General features: G+C 28.6%; 1 protein-coding gene across 1 annotated transcript in view; it reads right to left on the bottom strand.

The window, feature by feature from the left end:
* Drp1 (dynamin related protein 1) overlaps nucleotides 1-24249 on the bottom strand; it is a 70287-nt gene that overhangs the window by 37146 nt on the left and 8892 nt on the right. Inside the window, exons 3-4 of the mRNA XM_067267335.1 lie at nucleotides 5616-5760; nucleotides 3334-3455 (exon numbers count right to left, since the gene is read on the bottom strand). Of these exons, the coding sequence (XP_067123436.1) occupies nucleotides 3334-3455; nucleotides 5616-5760 (267 nt within the window). The remainder of the gene's footprint in view (nucleotides 1-3333; nucleotides 3456-5615; nucleotides 5761-24249) is intronic.

Genomic DNA, 24249 nt, shown 5'->3' on the forward strand with positions numbered 1-24249 from the left:
TGATCTATACTATGTTGTATCTTTTGATGTTATTATTATTATTATTATTATTATTATTGTTGTTGTTGTTTTTTAGTTTTATCTATGTGATGTCCTATACAAGAATTTTAAAATTTTGTTAGTTGTTAATTGTGTGTAAAATGTTTTGGCTAGTTTCCAGTGAAGATAAATTTTTCTTACCAGAATTTGTGAAAGTCTTCAAACTGTGTTTTCTTTGAATGCTGTATATGTTTATTTTGACACAGGACATTAGAACATTATGCATGTTTTGTTCTTCCAATTTGATTGAGTTTGTTTTATATTTGTATGTGATTGGTTGGACCAAAATGCAAATCAGTAGTCTGCAAGTTATTTTTCTGTTGACATAACATTGTAGTTGTCTGTAGAAAAATTCCTAATTGTTTGTGAATAATTTATTTTGTTTTTGTAACATATGGGTTTTATATCATTATAATACTTTATATAACTTAGCAACACTTTCTTTTAATTAATAAAAGCTGACTTCTTGAAATTAGCAGTGATTTATTTATCAGGTTTTGTATTGGGTCTACAATTTGGCTACTGTTTTTGTTTCAGGGTATCAATGTTTCTTTAGATGTGTATTGTATCATTTATGACCTGATCCTGTATGGCAATCACAAATCCATCCATCTGCCCAAAGAGGCATCCCCGAGCTGTTTGATGTAGTTTTGTCAATAAAATCCTGGGCCAGGTCATAGGGATGTCTGCCATGGAGTGCCTTTTGCACTATGATTGCTTAATGGTGTCTATGCTATTTATATGTTGTGTTGTGCCCATATGTTGTGAGCATAAATTTAATGGTGTGTTATTTGACACTGCTAGAGTTACTGCTTTATGTAACTGTGATGTTTCTTGTTTTCTATGGAAAAACTTTTGCAGTGACTATTTGTTTGTAGTGAAGGTTAACTATGTCAGTCAGGCCACGTACGCCATCTTTACATAGAAGGGTTAGTCTTTCTATGGCAGATTTAGGGTGATGTTGTTTATGCTTAGTAAGTGTTGTTCTTGTTTTCCTTTGGAGTTGCTCGAGATCTGTGTGAGTCCAATGTATAACTCCAAAAGAATAAGTGAATACTGGGACAACATATGCATTTATTGTATTAACATCATCTTATTTAATCAGTGCTGCAGCAGAGAATGAAATACAAGCATAAGAAACAGCAACTGTGATAAAAATATATAAATAAAACTTAAAATTAAAAGAATATGTAAAAGTTCATGTCACACCTTTCACCTTGTGACTGCACACCGGTTGCAGAACACTGAAATAGAGCACAAATTCATTGATAAGCTGCAAGCTAGGGTTAAGTGCTTTGCCTGTACTAAGCTAGCTGAATGGCTGGCTCTAGCTAAGTCAACAGTGAGCTCATCAAATATTCCAGTTATTCACATTTTCCAAAGCTCATAAACAGGATCAACAACTCCATTCAGTGGTGGACAAAACCAGATCCCCTAACCACTTGTTGGAGAGGTACATCCACACTCTCCTCAATGAGCATTTACAGAATTATCCTTACTCTGTTCTTAGCTCGTATGAACTGGTACACAATGTGGGCCATCCAGGCTACCTAACAGTTTTAGACTTGTACCAGTCAATTGAACTTCCCCTTGTTTCTGTGCCATTCATGACTGGTTGTTCCAGCTTGTTAATGATAACACTCTCCACTTACAGGTACTGGAATTGGTGCATTTAACTTGCTACAACCCTGTCTTCCAATTCAATGATAAGGTCTTCCTCCAAGGATGCAGGTTCCAATGGGTAACCCCCAATCTCGGGGCATGTGTGAAATGGTGATTTGCCAGTTAGAAGGTCCTACTAGCGTTCCATCCAAGCATTCTTTTATACAGGAGATACCTCAATGATATTCTCATCTTATGGAAAGAGGTCCTGGATTTAAGAGTATTTATTGACTCCGTCAATCGCAACTCATATGGGTTATCTTTAGAACTAGAACAGGCAAGCAAGAATGAAGTACATTTCTTAGATATTAAAACCCGTGTACAAGGGGTGGCTATTGTCACAGCAGTTTATCATAAGCAGACTTTCATACCATGTTGATTCATGCGATCCCTTCCTGAAAAATTGCAGTGTATAGGACTCTTATTGGTGTGCCTACACCCATTCTTCTTCCCCACAGATGTGTGATGAAGAGTGATGCATAAAAAAAATCCTATAGGACATGGGTATAGTGCATCAATGGTATGTAAGATAACATATAAGGTTGCTACAGACCAACAAGATCCCCCAGAAGAGATAAATGAATTATATAATGATCAACACAGTAGAGAGGAAAGCCATATGCTAACTTTCCACCCCTGTCTGAAGTCAGTGTTTAATGCTACAGTCAAGAAAATTGACATAAATATTACATACAGGAGATGTCCTACCATTTTCACATTTCTTAGGAATGCAAAGGACCCGCCCACCCCACTTAAACTTCCAGGGATATATTGCCTGCCTCTGAGAGATATGAGATTTGATAGGGACCTTGTCTATATAGCTCCACAAAAAGACCAGTAGAAAAAACTACAAAAGCACACTGCCAACATGAAGCATTCATGGCTATCCATGTCCCTGTCAAATATGCCTCTGACCCAGATATAGAGGCACATTACAACAAGCTAGCATCCTGGTAACGATGCAATGCACCAACTGCCTTAGATTCTTGGAGGCTCTAGAAATTTTTAAAGCAAGTTTAAATACATGTATTAATTATAAAGAGGAACTTTCTCTGTCAGCAGCTTGAACCTTTATGAACCGGTGTTATATTATTTAGTTATTATACGGCCTATGGTGCCCTGTACTCGCACACAACATTTTATTCTATTTTGCATAATGCTTATTAGGCAAACAATCCAATGCCTCCCATTTTTAAATCCATTCCAACCACAGCAAATATTTAGATACAATATGATGATTTGATATTTTTAAACATTCAAATTTTATTTTAAATTGGTGTTCCATCAAAAAAGGGCACCTGAAGCATGACTTCACTAACATTTTTGGGCTCTTCTGAAGTAAATTTTTTCGACACCAGACCTTAGGTTTTGGGTGAGAATTATTTAACATCCATTATGAAGTGTTCTCTATAGTAGAATTTTAAATTAGATGTATAAAATTATATTTTTTAAAGTTAAACTGACTATGACAAGGCAAATCACAAAAGAGAATAAAGCTATCTTTTTAAAACAACATTTTTTAAAATTTAATTTTTATAATTGACTTAAATAAAATTCTATATCTAGCAATGCAATATATTTAAACTAATGAATTATAACTATATTGTATAATTTTAAAATTTGAAGATTTACCTTATTAGTACCCCCCATTCTATCTGTTTCATCTTCAATTTCTTTTCTAACTTCATTAAAATCTGTAAATATCTTATCTTTTGTATGTAAAAACTTGCACCATTCTTCTAAATGAACAGTTCCTAAAAAAAATTCACATATTTAGGATTTAGTTAATGCTAAATGGTTGCCCATGTTGGCAAGAAAACTAGCTCAAAAGAAATAGACATTAAATTTATTCTTAGATATTATATTGAATTACTACCAATTTATTTTAATGTTAACATCTAAATTATATATTTTTCCTTGAACAATTTTGAGAATTAGATAAAGTTAAGGACAAATTGAGATGGTGATGGTAAAAAAAAATAAAAGTATTACTTTATGTAGAATATCAAAACTCCAGCAGTAACAAAGTATTAATACTAGAACATTTTTGGAGATCTTAGCCTCCATCTCAGGTTCCGAAGTCTTTCGAATGTAGAACAATGTCTTTCAAAAACATACACAAACATTGTTCTATGTTTGAAAGACTTCAGAACCTGAAGATGAAGGCATAAGATCTCCAAAAATGTTCTAGAATTAATATTTCATGTTACTGCTGGAGTTAGGGTATTCTACATAAATTGATTGTTTTCCCAGTTAAATAGTAGTTGTTTATACAGAAATAATAGTAGTGAATGATTTGAAAATAACTAAATATCTCAATAGGAAAAAAACCCCACAGTAAAACCCTTAATTATTCAAAATAATGTAGACAAAAGGTATCTCAAATAATCCTGGTATAACATGGAATATTAAGTAAATTTAAATTAGTTGAATTTGTATGCATTAACACTTACCATGCTAGAAATGTAATATTATGTTTGTCGATATACACTGTAATTTCTAGCTTCAAAATGTAACAATACGTTTTCAGCAATAAAAATATTATTTCTTTGTGTATTTTAGTGTGTCTGTTAATAAATAGTGGGCACTATTTATTCAGAAATTTGAAATATCAGCAATTTTGTCCAATTATGATCATCGTCTGATTCGGAATTTTGTTGCCATATTTTGCAAGCAAATATAGAGTCGTTTTATTTTTTTATGTATAAGTTAAGTTTAGATATGGTGCATTAACATACTAACTAATAATTGTTCAAATTCATTAATAAAAAATCAATGAATATAGTGCTGATGATATTGATTTATCTGACAAAATGTTGCGATAATGATTTAGGCCTAACTAAGATCGAAAAAATACAAATAAGCCATGTAACTTTGTTATTATTTTAAACCTGTATAGTTTATATGATATTACACAATTTATATAGTTTTTAGACATTGTCAATACAAAAGTTGAATTCCTACATTTCTGATAATGCTAATGCCATCTTATGTACATTTTCTCAATTACGAAAAACAGCTACAGTCAGGAAAAGTCTACTAATAATATTGATAAGTACACCATTATTTTAAATAAATTCATCGATTTACTATATATTTCATACATAAAAGTACAAATTTTAAAGCTATATTGCAGTTTAATTTTTTTCATTTTATCTTTATCTCTAAAACATGTCCAGATAACATTATACAATAATAAAAATAAAGCCCACACACATCAAAATTGAATATTGTACAGATAAATGTTTCCAATATCAGAAACTGTTTTTACTTTTTACCTAGCTTTAGTCAATCGTTTTTTATTTTCAGTAGAAAATACTGTAAAATTGTTTAAATCAGTCAGCACACAGGTAAGGAACTAGGTCAACTGGACCAGCACAGTAAGTGTTAAAAAAAAAAAAAAAAATACAACATGTACAGCAATTTAAAAGCAAATAGAAGGCAATAAAACAGCGCACACATTAAATGCACAATTTTAATAATACTTTATTGTTGAATAAAAAAACAAATAATTTACTTTCTAAAAGTTTTAAAAATAATTCTAAGAATCACTGTTTTGTTTTCTGATTTCTAATAAATATGTTCAGATTTATTAATAAATTTATCTTTTGAAAAGTTAAAACTTCATGTATCAGTGAAATAATTTTCAGATCATATAATTACTCAAATAAGATTTTCTTAATTTTTTGTAAACATAATAAAGTAAATGTCTTTGCTACAATCATCTCTCAAATTTCTACAGTATTAACAAATTTATATTACATCCAAAATTTTATTTTATACATGACTTAATTAATTTATCAAAACAACAAATTCTGCTTTTGTAAATAAAATCTCATTTTATTACTTTAAAATTATCAGTTAATAAGAAAATTAAACATTTGTCTAAAAATTTACTTTAAAAATTTAATTACCTTCTGCAGCAGAACGATACGTTGTATCATCCTTTGGAACATAAACTAATTGTAATATTAATGGACGTCTTGTAACTATTCCAAGTCCTCTGGGCAGAAAATCACGACCAACTAAACTTTCTAAAACCGAACTCTTTCCTGAACTCTATAAAATAAAAGATTTGTTTAAAATGTCATAGATTTTTCTTCTTGTTAAGTGTTAAATTTAGATTTTTAATTTAATACTAAGTTTTAGTAATTCATCTTAAATTCTATAAAGTAAAAATTTATTTAATTATGCTATTTTTAATAGTAGTACATTTTAATAAATTTTGATGTAAATATATATATATGTATGTTGAAATAACTATTTAATCAAAATACTACAGATAACAGCAGCCTTATGGATTGTATGCATAATGGAACCTTAATATAATATAGGATATATCAAAAATATGCATCTTCAGGACTTGCTATGGGGTCTCCAGCATCCAATGATTTTGCAAAAATTACAATATGCTAGGTATAATGTCTCATCATCAAACAGTATGCTAGTATATTAAACTAATTTTATGTTATACATATGATTTGGTAAAAAAGTTGTTTTTAAATTTATAGAAGACATTAATACAAGACACTCAGTGCCAGGAAAAACTGTTTAGCAATTTGACTAATTAGTTGTGAAAAAATATTAGTCCAATTCAGAAAACTATAGCATAGCCCTACATTCTTGACATATGCCAAATACAAAAGGATTTCAATATTTTATTGTGACATAAAAGCCCCATTAAACTGCATTGCTATGGAAAACAATACAATTACAAAATTTAATTTTTCAATTATAATGTTTAATAATAAAAATTATTATAAATTAAATACAAATTTTTGCTGTTTCTTACAATTATAAAATTCTTAAAAGTGTTATTTGTTTTGTTTTGAGTTGACATTACTTACTGATAAAATATTAATTTATTATACAGTAGTGTGTCGTTAATCCGAACACCTGTAATCCGAATCGCTGGTTATCCAAATGCTTTTCAGTCGGACTGTGTCGTGCTGAATCAAACGTTTTTGATACTAGATTTACTTCTAAAGTATAATTTTCATGTTTTTATATTCTTCAATATATTTATTTTGTTTGTACAAAATAAAATAATTTTTAACGATACAATAGACTCGACTAGTATTATAAAAATTTTCGTTGGGCTTAAAATCGACAAAAATTCAACATGAAGCGACACGCAACGGAGAAAAATTTGAACATCGGACAGGTTATATTTTTTCGTACATAATCAGTTATCCGAACAACCCCTGTCCCCAATTGACTCGGATTAATGACTCTCTACTGTATTTCAAATTACATTAAGATATTTTAAATTTAGTACATTAGGTTGGGCCTAACTTTGTAATAAATTTATTAATTTAAACATTCACAAGATGGAGTGATGCCATTAAAGAAAATAACAGATGTACAATGAGACTGCACACACATTCTCTATAGCCATACTGCACAATTTCCATGAAATTGTAAAACTAAATATTAAGAAAAAGTTTGCTAAGTAAGTAAAAATATATTTCTACTTTAAAAGATGTACATGTTACAATACAGATTTCAAAAATAAAGAAAATCTTTAGTTATTGTTATTTTTTCCAATAATAAACTATTTACAAATGTATATAATTCATTAAAACTTTTATAAATAATATGGTGATAAAAATTAATAAAATAATAATTAATCAAAATAACTTCTTTTTGCAGTTTAAGTGATAAAAGGCTGATCCCAAATTTAAATTTAAGAGGTGGAGAATAATTGAGAAAGGTCAGAAAGAGTCTTATTTTTAGGAACAATGAATTCAAATGTTTGTTTTCATATCACAAAATTGAAATTCAACAAATAATTCTCTTTTGTAGATTAAACATTATCAAAATTTAATAAAATTAAATAGGTAAAAGTTTAATTACTTTTTGAAGTTATAATTATATGGGAAACATTTCAAATTTTTGCTTAAGTGGGAAATATTAAGATCAAAAATTGTGTGTTACACTAACTGCAATTTATTTATAAGTTAGGTCTTCTCAGATGTAGTAAGCCTGATTTAAGTTCTTGTACATAGAATCTAGTGTTCATTAAGTATAGCAGAATGACATCATTTTATCACATTCTCATACTTTACAGGGGTGTTGCATGATCTCTGCTTTGTGAACATGAAAGTTTCTAATAAACTAATATTTAATTGTTAATATCATAATTTAAAAAATTTTTAATCTTTGACTTAAACAAAAACTAATTTTCTTATAAAATGTGGAAGAATCGTGTTTAAGAATCAGAAATCATAATGAAATTTTCTCAATTCTGATTAATCGTTCCATCACTACCAGATATATACTCCAATATTGTCTTTATGGTGAAATTATTCAAAGAAGACAGAGTATTATATAGGCTTTTCATTTAGATCTGTCAATAAGAGAATAAATGAGCATTTTTCAGTTTTTACTATGTTGCACAAAGATTTTAACTTTAATCATTAATTCAATGGGCCTCAGACAGAAGAAAGTAGGGGACAAGTCTATTTTAAAAAATAAATCTAATCTTCCACTCAGATTCCTAGAACAACTATGTATTCACAGCTTTGGACAAACTCAATAATAAATGAACATGATGCATATATGTTAGTCTATAAATGCACATATAATTTTCCATAATGCAATTGTTTAATTGCAAAAATGAAACAGTTTTTAATATGAATTCATACAATTCATGCCAAATAATTGTGATTACAAATATGCAACCGGATCTACTTTTACAATGCATTTATTACAAATTGAAATGAGTGATATGGAAAGGTATGAATGTGCACACACTGGCAACTTTTCAGTATAGTAGTATTTCATTTGTAATAATAAAGTTACTACAAGCATAGTTTCTATGAAATCTGTGTCATTAACTTGTGCAAAATTTTGATAAATATACCACAGTGTACACCTAATGTTATTTTTCCATGATTACGGTTTTTTATTCACTACAACAGAAAATCACATGTGCATTTCTAGGTTTAGGCAGAACGTGGGTTTGGTTAGCATCTAAAATGTGATCTCTCCATCTCATCAATCTTAAAATTGACCAAATTTAGCTTTTTTAAGTTATTTCCTAATGTTTAAGTTCAGTTATATTTTCTTCTTTCTATTTTAAAGACATTTGAAATTTCAATTTCTTTATTTTGGTCTTTACTTTATGTACTTTTATTTATATTTGAATATATATACAAAATTTTTTTGCATATTATTATTTATATACTAATTCCCACTGTCATTCATCTGTCCTTCCTTAATCTCAAGAACAGAGTTAGATAGGTAAAAGCAGAAACCAGGAAACCTTAAGGGCAGGAGGCCCCAATTAACTATATATGAACTTCCGATGCAAAAGTCACATTATTTCAATTAAAAAATTTTCCCCTGAAAAGAACTAGAGAGATGACCATCATGACTCTGCTGCTAACAGGAAAAGTATTATGTAAAGGAGCAAGACAGTATTAATTTGAGATGGAGAGTATATTTTAAATTAAATAAATGAAAAAAATAATATTAAAAGTTGCAACCTGACATTGTGACAATGTCACAATAAATAATTTTTCCCCCTTCCAATACTTCATGGATCATGACTTTTGTGAAATTAAATAAAAATTATAAAACAAAGTTTAATTATTTTTTATTTTATTTTTCAAATTTAAACTTGTAATTTTTAGATTTAAAAGGAATTCTATTCCATTTGCTCTGACAGCTAAGAATGAACTTAATGAAGGTCAAAAACATTTGATTGAATATTTTTTTGGTAGCCAAAACTTTAATAGTTTTGCTTTATTATTAGCATCATAATGGTGCCAACTTTCATAGACTGGAGTTTTTTTTTCTTTTCTTGGCTATAAGAAACTGAAGAGGCCAAATAGTAAGCCTGAAATGCACACTCTTAATTAAATATCTACTGGTTGAGTGTGGCTTCCTGAAGGAAAGAACTGACAAATAGGTTCAAAAAAATAAAGATATGAGCTTGAAAAAACTATTGAAAACCTTACCTTGTACAGTAATAAGGTATTGTTCTACATAGAGTGGCTAATCAAGCAGTTATAATAATTTAATACTACATATTTAATTCACAAAAGTATCACAAAAATGTATTAAATTCATCCTGGCATTTTTAATTAATGTTTTTAATTTAATACTACTTAACTGTGCTGTACTGGGAAGAATTAAATTTAAATTTAAAGGACTATATTTATAAATCATTCTTCAAGGAACTTAAATAATAGACAAAAAAAAAAAATTAAAATCATCAATAGAAAATAATAAAGTTAAATATATTTCGCATCTCACTATCAGATTTTAGAATCCATAATTATTCTTAAGAATTTTTGAAAGATGGATTAGGAGAGATTTAATTACGCCTAGAAAAATCTTTTTCTATCAGCAGACTTATTGATTAATTCTAATTTTTGTTGAAAAATGCTTTTGAGTGCATTGAGATAAAACATATACTAGGAAAACAAGCCTACTTAAACAATGACACATCTATGATAGACAGAAATGTTTCACTTATTCTCTCTCCAAATTAATTCAATACTAAATTTGACTTACTTAAATTTGTGCATACATTTTGCATATAGAAACAGCTTTATATCATTGTTCAAATAGATCTAGCAAAAACATATAGAAATTTCTACTTTCTAGAAACAAAACATTTATATCTAACTTTTTAATGAAAATGTATATATATTTTTGAAAACTTCCTATTAATAATTTTTTAAACAAAAATATTACAAATAATGGCAAATTTTGATAGCTTGATGAATTAAAATCAGATCACAGATAATCAAAAAGGTCTTCATTGCCTCATATTTGAAATGTTTTAATAAAAATTTCTGTAAAAACCTCATTATGAAATAAAAGTTGTTAATTTTTTTCGTAAGAATTTCTAAGATTAATTTATTAAAATAGAAAATAAATGAATTTTGTAAATTGAGAAATTTAACTGAAATAAGCATTTCATAACACTTCTGAACTACTAATTTTTTAATATGTTTATTTTAATTCAAAATAAATGTAATACTAGTATTTGAAAACTTTGAACTTATTTTTAAATTTATTTATTTTAGTTTTCCATTCACAAATTTAATAAAATTTTATTTAATTTAAAAAATCCATTTAGCTAAAATTAAGTAATTATTTAAAGAATATAGATTTAATTAAAACTTTTTTTATAAGATTAGTTTTTATTTAAGATCTTTTTTATTTATTTAATTATATAAAATAGCATTCTAAATTCAGTTTACTGTTAACATTTGGCATATTTCCAAAAACAGTAGTACATCAAAAAATATTCATAATATGCTATATTCAGAAACAAACAAGTAAATGTGTGAATAGTTTTCTATTCTGGTTAACATTTTTCTAATAAGCTTTTGTGGTAAAGGTATATTATGAACATTATTTGAATAATTTACCAAAATTATATGGGGACAAATTAAAAAAAAATTAAGTATACAAAAATTATTAAATACTGATATAAATTTTAATAAATTTATTCACTAATATCTAAATAATCCATTAGCATTTATTTTTGATTAACATGTTTTTAATATAAATTTTGTTCTCTTAACTTTAGTACACTTAAATGCCATTTGAATTTTATCTTTACCCAAATAAAAACAAGCTATTTGTAAAGAATTTGCTAAAATTTATTGGTTTCTTTCCTAATACAACATTTAATATTAATTATCATTGATATTTTTTGTTCAATCTCAGCATATATGACTTTAAATAATGCTGGCATTCAATTGAAGACTGTCCAAATTGAAGTTTTGAATGTATCATCAGAAGAGTTTTCAATTTGATATTTTGTAAGGCAAAGCATTCCAGACACAAAATATCTTCCTAAATAACAATGTCAAATCCATTAAAAGGAAGGAAACCATAGTGCTCTATAAAAAGAAAATTAATCAATTATATGAGAAATATAGAAATAAAATAAAACTAAATTTAGAGATTACTGTATTTTCAGGTTTTTGACTCACAATGGCATATATCAGTGCTTTCCAAAATGGATGTGAAAACACCAAGGGGTATTGCCTAAAGATATACTGTACAGGAGTATTGCAATACTCTAATAAAATTAAATAATATATAACAAATTTGTAAGACTTTCCATATGAGCCATTAAAACTAAGAATGAAAACTAATGAAAATATACAGTAGAATATTGTTTTAATGGATTGCTCAGGCCACTGAAAATCATTGTTCCAAGAATTCATTATATCACAAATAATGGATTTCCCAAACATCCAGAAAAATACCCATTATGCAAAAAAATTTGCTTTTTAACTCCCTACATATAATATATACCTGTACTTGAAATTATTCAGTCTCTTGAGATCTCTATTCTTTATTCTACAGAGACATCTAAATAAAAATATGCAATTACCATTAAACCAGCAATTAATTGTCGTCTAAACAAACGTTTTCTTCTGTTTTAAACGATCATTGTCAGGTTTCAATGTAAATGGAATATTCTTTTACAAACATTCCATTTACATTTAAACCTGACGATGACAGTTTAAAATGAAAGAAAACGTTTGTTTAGATGACAATTAATTGGTAATTGCATATTTTTATTTAATTATATACCAGTAGTATTGTGGTGATTGTATAGAGACATCTACATCAGTGTTTCTCAAACTTTTTGGACCGCGACCCCCCCTTCTGCACTTAAAAATTTCAAAGGACCCCCGAAGAATAAGTATGTGTCAAAAAACATCCCGGAGGGAGGGGGTTAGGCTCGTATTTAAATATTTATATTATTTTTATTATTTATATGTGCAATTTATTTAATTAAAAATTATTTTATATATTTTTTATTTCTATTATTTCTAAACATGAATCCATAGTAAATTTATAAAATATTTCAAAAAATTGATCTGGCATCAATTTTTCAGCGACCCCCCAAATATTTTTCACGACCCCCACTTTGAGAATCACTGATCTACATTACAAGATTCTATATTATGCTGTACAGTACATGTGTACAACAAAGCTAATGGAAACTGTATATATTGTAAACACAAAGAGGTAAATTATAAATGCTTATTAGTACGATGACATGAATGGTTATATCTCAAATTTAAATACATCTGGAAGCAGAGACTTGCTTGGGGTCCAGATGGTGTAACTGACAAGCACATGCATGGTAAGCAAAGGTTGCTGGTTCAAGTCTTGCTCCAGGCTACTTCTTTTCTTCCAGAATGTTCTAAATTATTTAATAAATTATTAAATTATTATAATTATTAATTTTAGGTGAGATGGTACCTAATATCTATCTCTAGTAACAAATTACTTAGTTTCTAATTATTAATTACAGTATAATATTAGCCTGATTAATTACAGTGATAGTTTAGCTTAGTAATTTCTTTTTAATAGCAAAAAACACCATTATTCCAACATTACCAACTTCAATACCACTTCATGAGCAGCAATGGAACATCAGAGTTTGTGCAAAAATGAAAATTGACGACATACAATAGAAATAAATCCATATTAATTATTTATTATTGGGTAAAGACTAACTTCAACATCACCCCATGAATGGCAAGAGAGCTTCAGAATCTGTGCAAAGTTTAAATTTTAGACATATGGTCAAATTGTTCACAAGAACAGGAGCTCCCATATCTATATAACACTATTTCAGAGAACTTTAATGGTTATGACTTGTGACAATAATTGTCATCCTAGCAAGTTATAAGACTCCTGCTTTCTTTATTACTTTAACTTTATCTCTAACTCTACTCAACTGTCCTGACAAACCTACAAACAGTGACAAGAACTATATATTGACTGAGAAAAAGGAATTCAACAGGGTAAAAGGTTAAAAAAAACCCCACATAACTGCATCACATTAGACAGGAGATGTGATGCATTCCTTCTAACAAGATAGGGTATACTTACTAGAAATTTATCCTCTAAAGATGTTTGATGTCAAAGGCATGAATCGAATATAGAAAATGAATAGGAAAGAACTATAGACAAGATGCATGTTCTTTAACAGTTTTGAAAAAAATCATTGATACATGAATATATCTGCAATGCATTAAAGAATTTTTACATTTTCTAAAGAATTCTCAATGACTTTAGACAAAAACAAAAGAACAATTTTCTATATAGCCAATAAGGGGAGATAATGACTAATAAGGGATTCATTAAAACATTTTTATCAATGTTTTAGATATCAGTGATATTACATTACATATAAAAATAGTTTCAACATTTTCCAACATTGACACTAAGTATTTTCTTTTTAATATAAAGTAATGATTTTGATTTTATTGAATTCATTATATTATTTTATTCAGTATTAAATTCACATTATTACACTGTTTCTAAAAAATTTCTAGTATAAAATCATAGGATAAAAAATTTTTTGAATTAAAGCTAAGTTATAAATTTTTACTAATTTACAACTTAGCCTTAATTCAAAACTTTTTTACTATGATAAATCAATAAAATAAAATATAAACATTTTAATGCTTTCAAACTGTATCTAGTTTCATTTTACACATTCTATATTTATATTTTCTTGTAAAAATAAATTAAAGAAAATATCCATTTCTATAAAATACACAAGTTTTCCAAACATAATTTGGAAAAAATTAAAAAATCATCTATGATTCAACCAAGATATTCTTTGTATCATTATTCAAGTCCTAATTAAGTCCATTTACTTTGAAAGTTTAAAACCAAATATGTTAATTGAAAATATGAAATGCAATAGTTTCTAATATTTTTCTACATTACACTATTTTAAATAATTTCAACTATTACAATTCTTCAAAGCCTACAGTTAGTAATGACTTGTATTTAGTACTTTATGTAGACAAACTACTTCATTAGAAATTCACAAAATTCAAAAGTAACTCCTTTCCTTAAAATAAACAAACTAGAATCTCAAGTTATTTGTAATTTTAGTAAAGTCCCAAGTTAAATTTGTAATCTGAACTGCTGGTCAAAATGTTTTTCATTATTAAGTTAAGCACTCTAGATCTGACACAATGTGCTACATTCATGGGTATAGTGCATTATGGTCAGAGGTTTGCAGTACTGTACAGTAATATGAAATAGAGAGCCTGGATACACAGAATGGCCACCTGTGTGATGACACACTATTGGCCATAGCTGAATGTGATCAAAAATCTGCTATACAAATACAGAGGAACCTTGCTTAACGAGCACCTTGCACAACAAGTATTTCACATAACGAGCAAAACAAATTGTAAAAATTTGCCTCGCTTAACGACCAATGTTTCGCATAACAAGTGATGAGGAGAGGGGCGAATGCGCATGCTCCATCAGTCTGTGTTTAGCACTCATTCCACTAGCATCTTAGTGTCGCTTGAGATCACACATTTTTCCAAACTTGTGTTCACACATATTACTTATAGGCCTAAATATCAACAACCATAGCCCATTATATAATAAACACGCCAAATGATACGCCAAATTCTTGGGTCATTAAATTTAATGACCGATTCCAAATTAAATTTTGGAAATGTCTGAATTAAAAATTAACTATTTATAATTATTAAATTTAATACAAGATGGAAACATAACTACCTACCTCTAGTCTAATTAATTAATTTCTAATATTTAATTATAGCCTTTACATAACCCAAGAATTTAGCATATCGTTTGGAGTGTTTATCAAACATATTAGCTGTGATTTTTTTTTTGTTTCTGCAAATCAAATTCTCATTCCAAGATGGTTCATTCTGCGCTAGAAGAAATGATGATGATGATTCACGCTCCTTAACAGTGTATATTGTACAATTTTTTTTGAATAAACATTATACATAAAACATTTGAGCATTTTTTTAGCATGGAACACATTATCGTATTTTACATTAATTTCTATGGGCAAAATTGTTTCACTTAACAAGTGTTTCGCATTACGAGTAAAACTCTGGAACGAATTATGCTTGTTAAGCACTCTAGATGAGTGAGGTTCCACTGTACATTGTTTCCATGTGTAGGCATGGTCAAAAACAAAAACAAGCAATCAGTCTTTTCTTTCTTTTACTTTACTCTGACATTTAGTTTTTACACTAGTTCAAAACAAAATATGTTACCTTAACAACAGTGGTATAATAACAAACAGTTATCTTTAGATATTCAAAATTAAGGCATGTGTTTTCATAGCATTATAAAAAAAAACAGGAGAACTGGGAGGAGGAAAGTAACATCCAAAATATCCAAAAACAGTATATTTCATTAAAATCATTTGAAAAAATTTAATAAAAGTAAAAACTTCATAACAGATACTAAAAATATATCTTCACTTATCACCATGTCTAATCACCAGGAACAACCATTCTTCATTGCAGAGATGACCTTTCTTTAGAGGCTACACCTCTGCAAAATTATGTAAAAACGGTTAAAGTCCACAGTTCTGCTTGTTAAGGAAACCATAGTTTTTTGTAAAACAGTCTAAAAGTTCATTTGAAAAAGTTACAAATTCAAATGAAGTTATTATAACTATAAAAATTACTTTATCAAGTAATTTTGAGTCTTTTATTGTTAGCAGAACCAGTACTTGATAAAGTACTGTTTCTGCTAAAAATGATCTATTTTAGGAACTTTTTCCCAGGAGTTATGTAAACAACAAAATATAAAAAAACAAGCAAATAATAGATGCTTTTAAACTTATTAATTTTTAGTATATTATAAATTGGCTCACTCACGTCAAATATTGTATAGTAAGACAGAGTTCAGTTAGTATTAACAGTAGGACAACAGTAGGACATGTGTGAACACTGTCCTACTATTAATTTTTCAATTTCTTTATGAAGTTCTGCAATATTACATAGTTACATATAGTTCTGTATTAATTTAACATATAACTAGAACTCACTTGTGCCTGTGACCGGTGTGAAATTAATTAATTCAAGTTAACGAACGTTTTCTGGACGCCTTCCGTGTCCTTCTTCAGGTTAAACTGTTGGATTCTATTATTTTTAAAAAACTCCATTCCGATCTTTTAAGAACAAATTCGAATGATGATAGTTCGAAAGCGCGATGACCATTGCACATGCGCTATATCTGTCGTGCTCCGTGTCGTACTGTATCGTATTGTTTTTTAAACTTTGTATTCTTTTTTATCTTTGGGTCACATGACTTCATGTGTCATCGGACCCAAATAAATCTTCATGCATCCTCTTGTAATAAAGTTTGCCAAGCAAGCGAAAGAGCTATCTCTTTTGCGTGAATTAATGCATGTTGTTTTAGTTTGCGCTTTATGTATCTCTATCGCTTCCAGCCATTTAAGGTGTTCCATCTGATATGTTTGAGTTATTAGCCGTGGCCCTGCGAAGTCCACATTAATGCCTCGGTCAGAAGCTACACTGCGAGTGACGTGGTAGCTCTGTGTATCTTATATCTGCTTGTGCTGCTTTAACCCTGACTTCCATAGAACGTTTCGTTGATCCTATGTAGATCAGATCCCTATTAAACTATGGAAGTCAGGGTTAAAGAGCACAAGGCAGATATAAGATACAACAGAGCTACCACGTCACTCGCAGTGTACGCTTCTGAACGGGCATTAATGTGGACTTCGCAGGGCCACGCTAATAACCAAAACAACTCAGATGGAACACCTTAAATGGCTGGAAGCGATAGAGATACATAAAGCGCAAACTAAAACAACATGCATTAATTCACGCAAAGAGATAGCTCTTTCGCTTGCTTGGCAAACTTTATTACAAGAGGATGCATGAAGATTTATTTGGGTCCGATGACACATGAAGTCATGTGACCCAAAGATAAAAAAGAATACAAAGTTTAAAAACGAATACGATTACAGTACGACACGGAGCACGACAGATATAGCGCATGTGCAATAGTCATCGCGCTTTCGAACTATCATCATTCGAATTCGTTCTTAAAAGATCGGAACGGAGTTTTTTAAAAATAATAGAATCCAGCAGTTTAACCTGAAGAAGGACACGGAAGGCGTCCAGAAAACGTTCGTTAACTTGAATTAATTAATTTCACACCGGTCACAGGCACAAGTGAGTTCTAGTTATATATTATACACCCCGGTGTGTATGAGGAAGATATATTAATTTAACGCTAAACTTTTACAAGTAAATATTTTGTAGAACTTACAAAATATTTAGAAGTAAAATATATCCCATTTTACCACTTCCAACTATAAATACAAATTTTTTTTGTATATTTAATGTAGTGGAAAACACATTAAAATAGATAAAGACAAGGGTGTGTATTCAGGAAAGTTAAATGGACATATATTTCATTAAGCCAAAGATATATTACTTATATTTGTGATTAATATTGCATACACTATAGTCACATACTTTTATGATATTGAGATACAGATAAATAAAGGTTATTTACAAACAAAAGCTATCTTTATTATATATTTCTGGATAAAAAATTTAAAATTTGCAGTCTCACAATCACTTCTGAATTTATAAAATTTAAATATCTTCTAAATTCTTCCAGTAAAGAAAAGAAAATATCATGCAAAAAATTGATAGAGTTAATTTCATATTTCTTCCAGGACATTCTTTCATTTCAGAAAATGAAAAAAAAAAAAAATCAATGTAAAAAGTAAAAGATGCTTCCAAAGATTGTAAAATTAATTTAAAAATGCATGAAACACCTTTGAAGAATAAGTTTTTATTTACACAGTCTACATGGCATTGAAGCTGAGGTTGGCTCAAATGAGCCAAAAACATTTCTAAGTTAAAAGTTTAAAAAAAAAACTTTGATTTCCTTAACAAGCAGAAAGAATATTTAAAAATGGATAATCACATCATGCATAACTATTATCCTTAAATCGGTATATCCCATATACTCCTTCAGAAATATATAGGATACTGATTAAGGATAGTAGAAGTGTTAAGCATGATTTATGTTACAGTCAAGATCATTTCAAAGTTGACAACTGAAAAAATTGTTTTTCTTTAACATTTTAAGGAAAAAAAATGCATTTCTGATCTGTTAACTACTCTGCATATTGCTATAGCCTTGTTAATTAGCGTAAAACAATAGTTTGTTTCACCAATAAACAATTGAAGAGCGACAAGTAAAATATTGTGGTATCAATTGAAAGTTGACAACAAAGAAAACGTTGTAAATACAGTAAGAAATTATGTTTAAACTGGTTGTAACACAAAATTTAATTCCAGAGTTGTCAATTATACAGTTTTTTAGTATCAATAAGAAAATATGTTAAAGAAGAAAGAGTGCAGATTGTACATGAGCGGAAAAAATGGCAATACTCCATTATTGCAAAAAGCATCAAATATCACGAGAAGGAGTCAGAAAAATAGTGGTCAAATATTTAAAAAACAATACAGTGAGAAATTTACCACAGGAACACTGCCCTAAAGCCACAACATCAAGAGAAAATGCCATGATTTTCCATGATACCATCAAAAAACTCTTTTATAACAGCTAAAGAAATAAAAGAAGAGCTTAAACTTGAAGCCAGTGTTTCAACTATTAAGAGAAGAATAAATAAAAAAGTTTCCATGGAAAAGTGGCTCGTAGAAAACCAATGATTTCAACAGTGAATCAGAAGAAAACAGTAGCTTTTGCCAAAAAATTTGTGGACAAGCCCCTAGAGTTTTGGAAGTGTGTTATTTGTAGTGATGAATTAAAATAAGAGTTGCAGCATGCTAAAAGAAGGAAATTTGTTTGGAGAAAGAAAAATCAAGCATTCGATAAAAATAAAACTGTGGGAACAATAAAACACTTGCCTTACATAATGGTTTGGTGGTATTTTTTGGGGTTCGAAATGGGCAATATTGTTCAAATTCAGGATCGCATGAAAGCAGTATATTACAAACAAATACTTAATGACAATTTAATGGCATCAGCAAAGAAAACGGGACCTCTGTTATAGATAACAGCCAGAAAGTAAAAATGAAGGAATAAATTAAAATGGTAATGATTTCATTTTCAGTCTGATTTATTTAGCAAAATAGTATGAAATAATGCTGTTATTAAAGAATAATAAGATTAAACAAATTGCACAATTCAGCTAGGGCTATCATATTTATGTATACAATTATTTTAATCATCAAAATTCAATTCATAGAAATGTCATTACAAAACTAAAATTTTGATTTAGCTACTAAAAATATGATAAACTACTACTTGTCTGTTGGTCTCAAACATTAGAATCATGATGACAAGTTAACTATCAATGATACTAACTGCTGGACAAATGTAAGATAAAAAAACTTAAATTTCATTGGACAGACTACAGTGAATATTGTTATTAATCTTATAATAAATGCTCAGAGTAGATTAAATGTTCTATACGCCAATCCAAATGTTCTTAATCTCATTTTAAGTTTCTAGATAATTTTTGATGAAATGTCAATTTCATATTAATATAATATAGTAAATGATTTAATTCACTAAATAAATATGATAAAAAATTCATTGTCTTAAGAGCATGTATTATAAAAGATATTAATACTTAAATCTATTAGCCAATATCTTATCCAGATATTGAAAAATTACAAGCCGTACCCTTTTTCTAAAACAGAAGAAAAAATAATAAATACATACAGTACATAAAGTGGTGACTAAAAATACTGTAATAATAAATAAATAAAAAGTATTTAATACTACTAATTATTTTTGATTGTGAACCCACATTTATATTGTAGCATTTTACAGTATTTTTCAAAGTTTTTGTATATCTTCATTTGCACTTATTTCTTTTGGATTTAACATCAGTTGCTAAATAGTTCCTTTCAAAAATATGTTTTTTTTTATCTTTTCCTTTCAAAATATCATTAACACTTCTCTGCCCCTTGTTTCTTGACAAGAATATAGTGGGGCTCTCTGTTTCATTGAAAAATAGCCTCCAATGAAACAGAGCCCCACTTCATATCTTTTTTATGTCAGCTTCAATCAACCCATGGTATTTGTTGTGGCTAGAGTGGCCCAGTTCATTCTGCTCACTTTTATTGTTCCACTAGACTTCTCATCTGAACATATAGAATTTTTTCTAACACTGAAGAACTGCCAATAATAAAATTAAAACCACTAAAAATGTGGTTTTAATTTTACATTGTTGAAGTCTTTCTTTAAACTATAAATCTTACTATCCTGCCTCCTCTCTCTCCTTGCATCACCTCTTCTCTTCACATGTCTATGGCAATCCCCCGTTGTTTCAGCAGCTGGGGGATTATTTTGCCTGATGCTGCCCAATCAACATGGGCAAAACTGTTATCAAGTAGAGTAAAGGTAATAAGTGCTATTAGGTTTTTTAGTAATTTAATTCAAGTATACCCGGTTTTTTAATGGTAGTATGCCAGTACTAAGTACCAACTATCAATATTTTTTATGCTATCTGCTGATATGGCATACTGCTGCATTCCAGTTAAAAATAGCACTGATTATAAGTATAGTAATTTTCTCGTGTACTCTATATTAAAATATATGTTAAATGGCTCTTATCATTAACGCCATAATCACAACTGGTAAATATTACACTATCAATCATCACCATCTTTAAAACCAGAAAATTTCAACATTGACAAACATTTTTGCTTTAAATTACTATCTTCAGGCTATATCATTTTATAATGAACTTCATAAATGTTGATATCATTTATTTTGCATATCTTAATTTATGTGATAATTTTCAGAAAATACCTATTATATAACAAGAACTAAACATACTATAATTTTATTGTCATCAGAACAAAGCTATTCAAATTTATAATTTAGTTTTCAGTATTTAGTTTGAAACTTAATTGGATATTTGTAAAATCAAATAGTTTTGTTTCTTGTTCTGATACTATAATTATCAAGATGTTCTAGTTTTAGAAGTTATTTATAATCTGACGATGAAGCCCAAAGATATTTAAAAAATGATATTAAATTCCAACTTCTAAATCAATAAAACTGTTTTTATTAAGCACAATCATTTTTCTAAATGTTTAAGTTCTTTTATTCGAGATAAAAAGATGAATTTACTTTGCTTTAAAAAATGTTTATAATCATTTAAATTAAATATAAGAAATCATTTTAGATCTATCTTGATCTAAAACAGACTCTAAAAATCTCAAAAAATTGTTTTAAAAATCTATACTGGGTTTCAAAAAAATGGTAATAAATGTTTGATGTCTAGATTTCGCTAATTTGTTTAATTATTTAAATTTATTATTATAAATAAAATAATGAGCTATTTATTTATTAAATGAAAATAATATGATTAAAGCAATAATAATTACAACTAACAGAAATAGGTATGGAAATTTTCAAAATATTTTTTTGGTGGTATTTTTAGCCACCATTTACTTTATACTTTATATATTGCATGTATGTATTATTTTTCTTCTTCTTTTGAATATCACATTAAGTTTAAAATATTTACTAATTACAATGAATTCCAATTACCTGCAAAATATAAGCACTAAAAAACCAAATAAGTGGATGCATTAATTAGATGAAGTTTATGTATAACAAAAAAAATACATGTATATAAAATAAAAAAACTACTATTTTTGAACAAAAATAAAAACATTTAAAAAATTTTCAAACAATTGTTACAAATTAGGAAAAATATTTAAATTTTATATATATCAAGCATTCTTTTTTCAATTGCTTTGAGGATTGTTTACCAATTTTACACAGCACAATAAATTCTTTTTCTGGATTCCCACATCTATTGAATGCACAAAGGATATGGCATTGAGAAACAAGTTCTAGCTAGATATTTTTAAACAGCCTAAATGTGAATATGTCACACAATTGACAAGAAGCAATAGAACTTTGCTTCTACAGTAGTTCCACATTCCAAAATCACTAAAATTTCTTAAAATTTTAAAAAACCATCCATGCATTCTTATTAGTTTATCAGACTTCTAGAAAATTGTTCATTCCAAGCTTTGGTTATTGGAACAGATACAATAATGCTTTAAAGCATTATTGTATCTGTTCCAATAACCAAGTCTCCATTAATCATTTTGATATGTGCAAACAATACAAGAAATTTACATTTACATGATAGGAAGCAATGAATAATCAATAATTTCCAAACTTTTTCGATCCACTGCCTCCTTGGCTCAATGAAGTTATACCCAATGCCCCAATCTATTTTCCTTTGTGTGAGAAAGACTTGGAAATATTTTTAGAAAAACTTTTCTACAAACCGTACAATTTGCATCCTTACTATACATTGTTCTCCATATCTGGAAACCATTAAATGCAATGTTTCATCTTACCTGTTTTAACAGAGAAAAGGGAAAGGTTGTCAGTGACCCCAATCCTTGCCTATGGTCACTTTTAGTACCTTGCCTCCAGTGCTCCCTGCCACCCACTTGCTTCATTTTGTTCCCCTAGATTTACCACCACCCCAGCGAGTGATAGTGCCCACTTTGGAAACCACTGATGTAAATCAGTGTTGAACATGCAGGCCACATAACCGGTTCAATATTGTACAAAAAATAATGAAAACCAACATATTAGCCAAAGTTTTCAACACAAAAACGTGAACGTTCAGTGCCACCTTCCTGTAAGCCTAGAAGTTTGACAATGGCATTTGGACCATCAGTGGGATCATGCCCAACATTCCAAACACCATTGTCGTACTTCTAGGCTTACAGGAAGGCAGTGCTGAACGTCTAACGTTCATGTTGAAAACTTTGGCTGCAACCTCGCTATTTATTTACCAATACACAAACATGATTGCTGCAGTAAGCTCATAATTGCTTTTCTTAGAAACTTCATTGCAAGTACTTACACAAAAAGTGCTCTGATATCCAAAGTCTCAAAAAGTCGCCAAATTTTTCATTTCACTGATTTCCTAAAAATTATATTACTGTCAAATGCAAAAATCAGATTGGACCAATTTTGACATTTTTACTTACACTTTAATTTTTTCTACATAGTAAGTCCATCTACAATCTATGATATTTCCATATACCGTATTTACTTGCATATAAGACAAGGTTTTTATTCATTTTTTTACTGTTTCGAAAACCTAGGTCATCCTATATGCGCGAGCAAAGGATTCTTTGCGTTTTTGAAATAATTTCTGTGAACAGTGTATACTTCATGCTGTCATTATAGGTCTACAGTCTATTTAGTGTAAGTTGGCACCTACTGTAAACAAATTAAGACACACTTTCCTTTGTTTATTGGTTTAATCCTATGTCCATTAATTAAAAACTGAATTGCATTTCATTCATTCGCAGAAAATAGTTTCTAGTTATTTATAAAAACATTAATGAAATACAGGTCACTTAGCAATAATTATAAATGTAGTTATTTTATATTAGTTAAATTGTTATTTTTAATGAATATAAGCATATTCTGAATCATTAAAAATAAACTTTTTCTGTCATGTGCATTATAATGTTTTAGTTTTGTCTTCCATTCATCACATATTAAGGCAAACATGGTTGTTTGGTTAATACGTGCATTTGATAATATTTTATTTGTGATTAAACAAAATAAAATTAGAATTGCATTAACAAATCTAATTTACTTCAATTTGATCTCTAAAGTCACACCTCGTCTTATATGTGAGATCATCTTATATCCGAGTAAATACGGTAAATAATTATATTT

The sequence above is a fragment of the Centruroides vittatus genome, unplaced genomic scaffold, assembly GCF_030686945.1.
Source record: "Centruroides vittatus isolate TY-2023 unplaced genomic scaffold, ASM3068694v2 contig_301, whole genome shotgun sequence".
Classification (NCBI taxonomy): Eukaryota; Metazoa; Arthropoda; class Arachnida; order Scorpiones; family Buthidae; genus Centruroides; species Centruroides vittatus.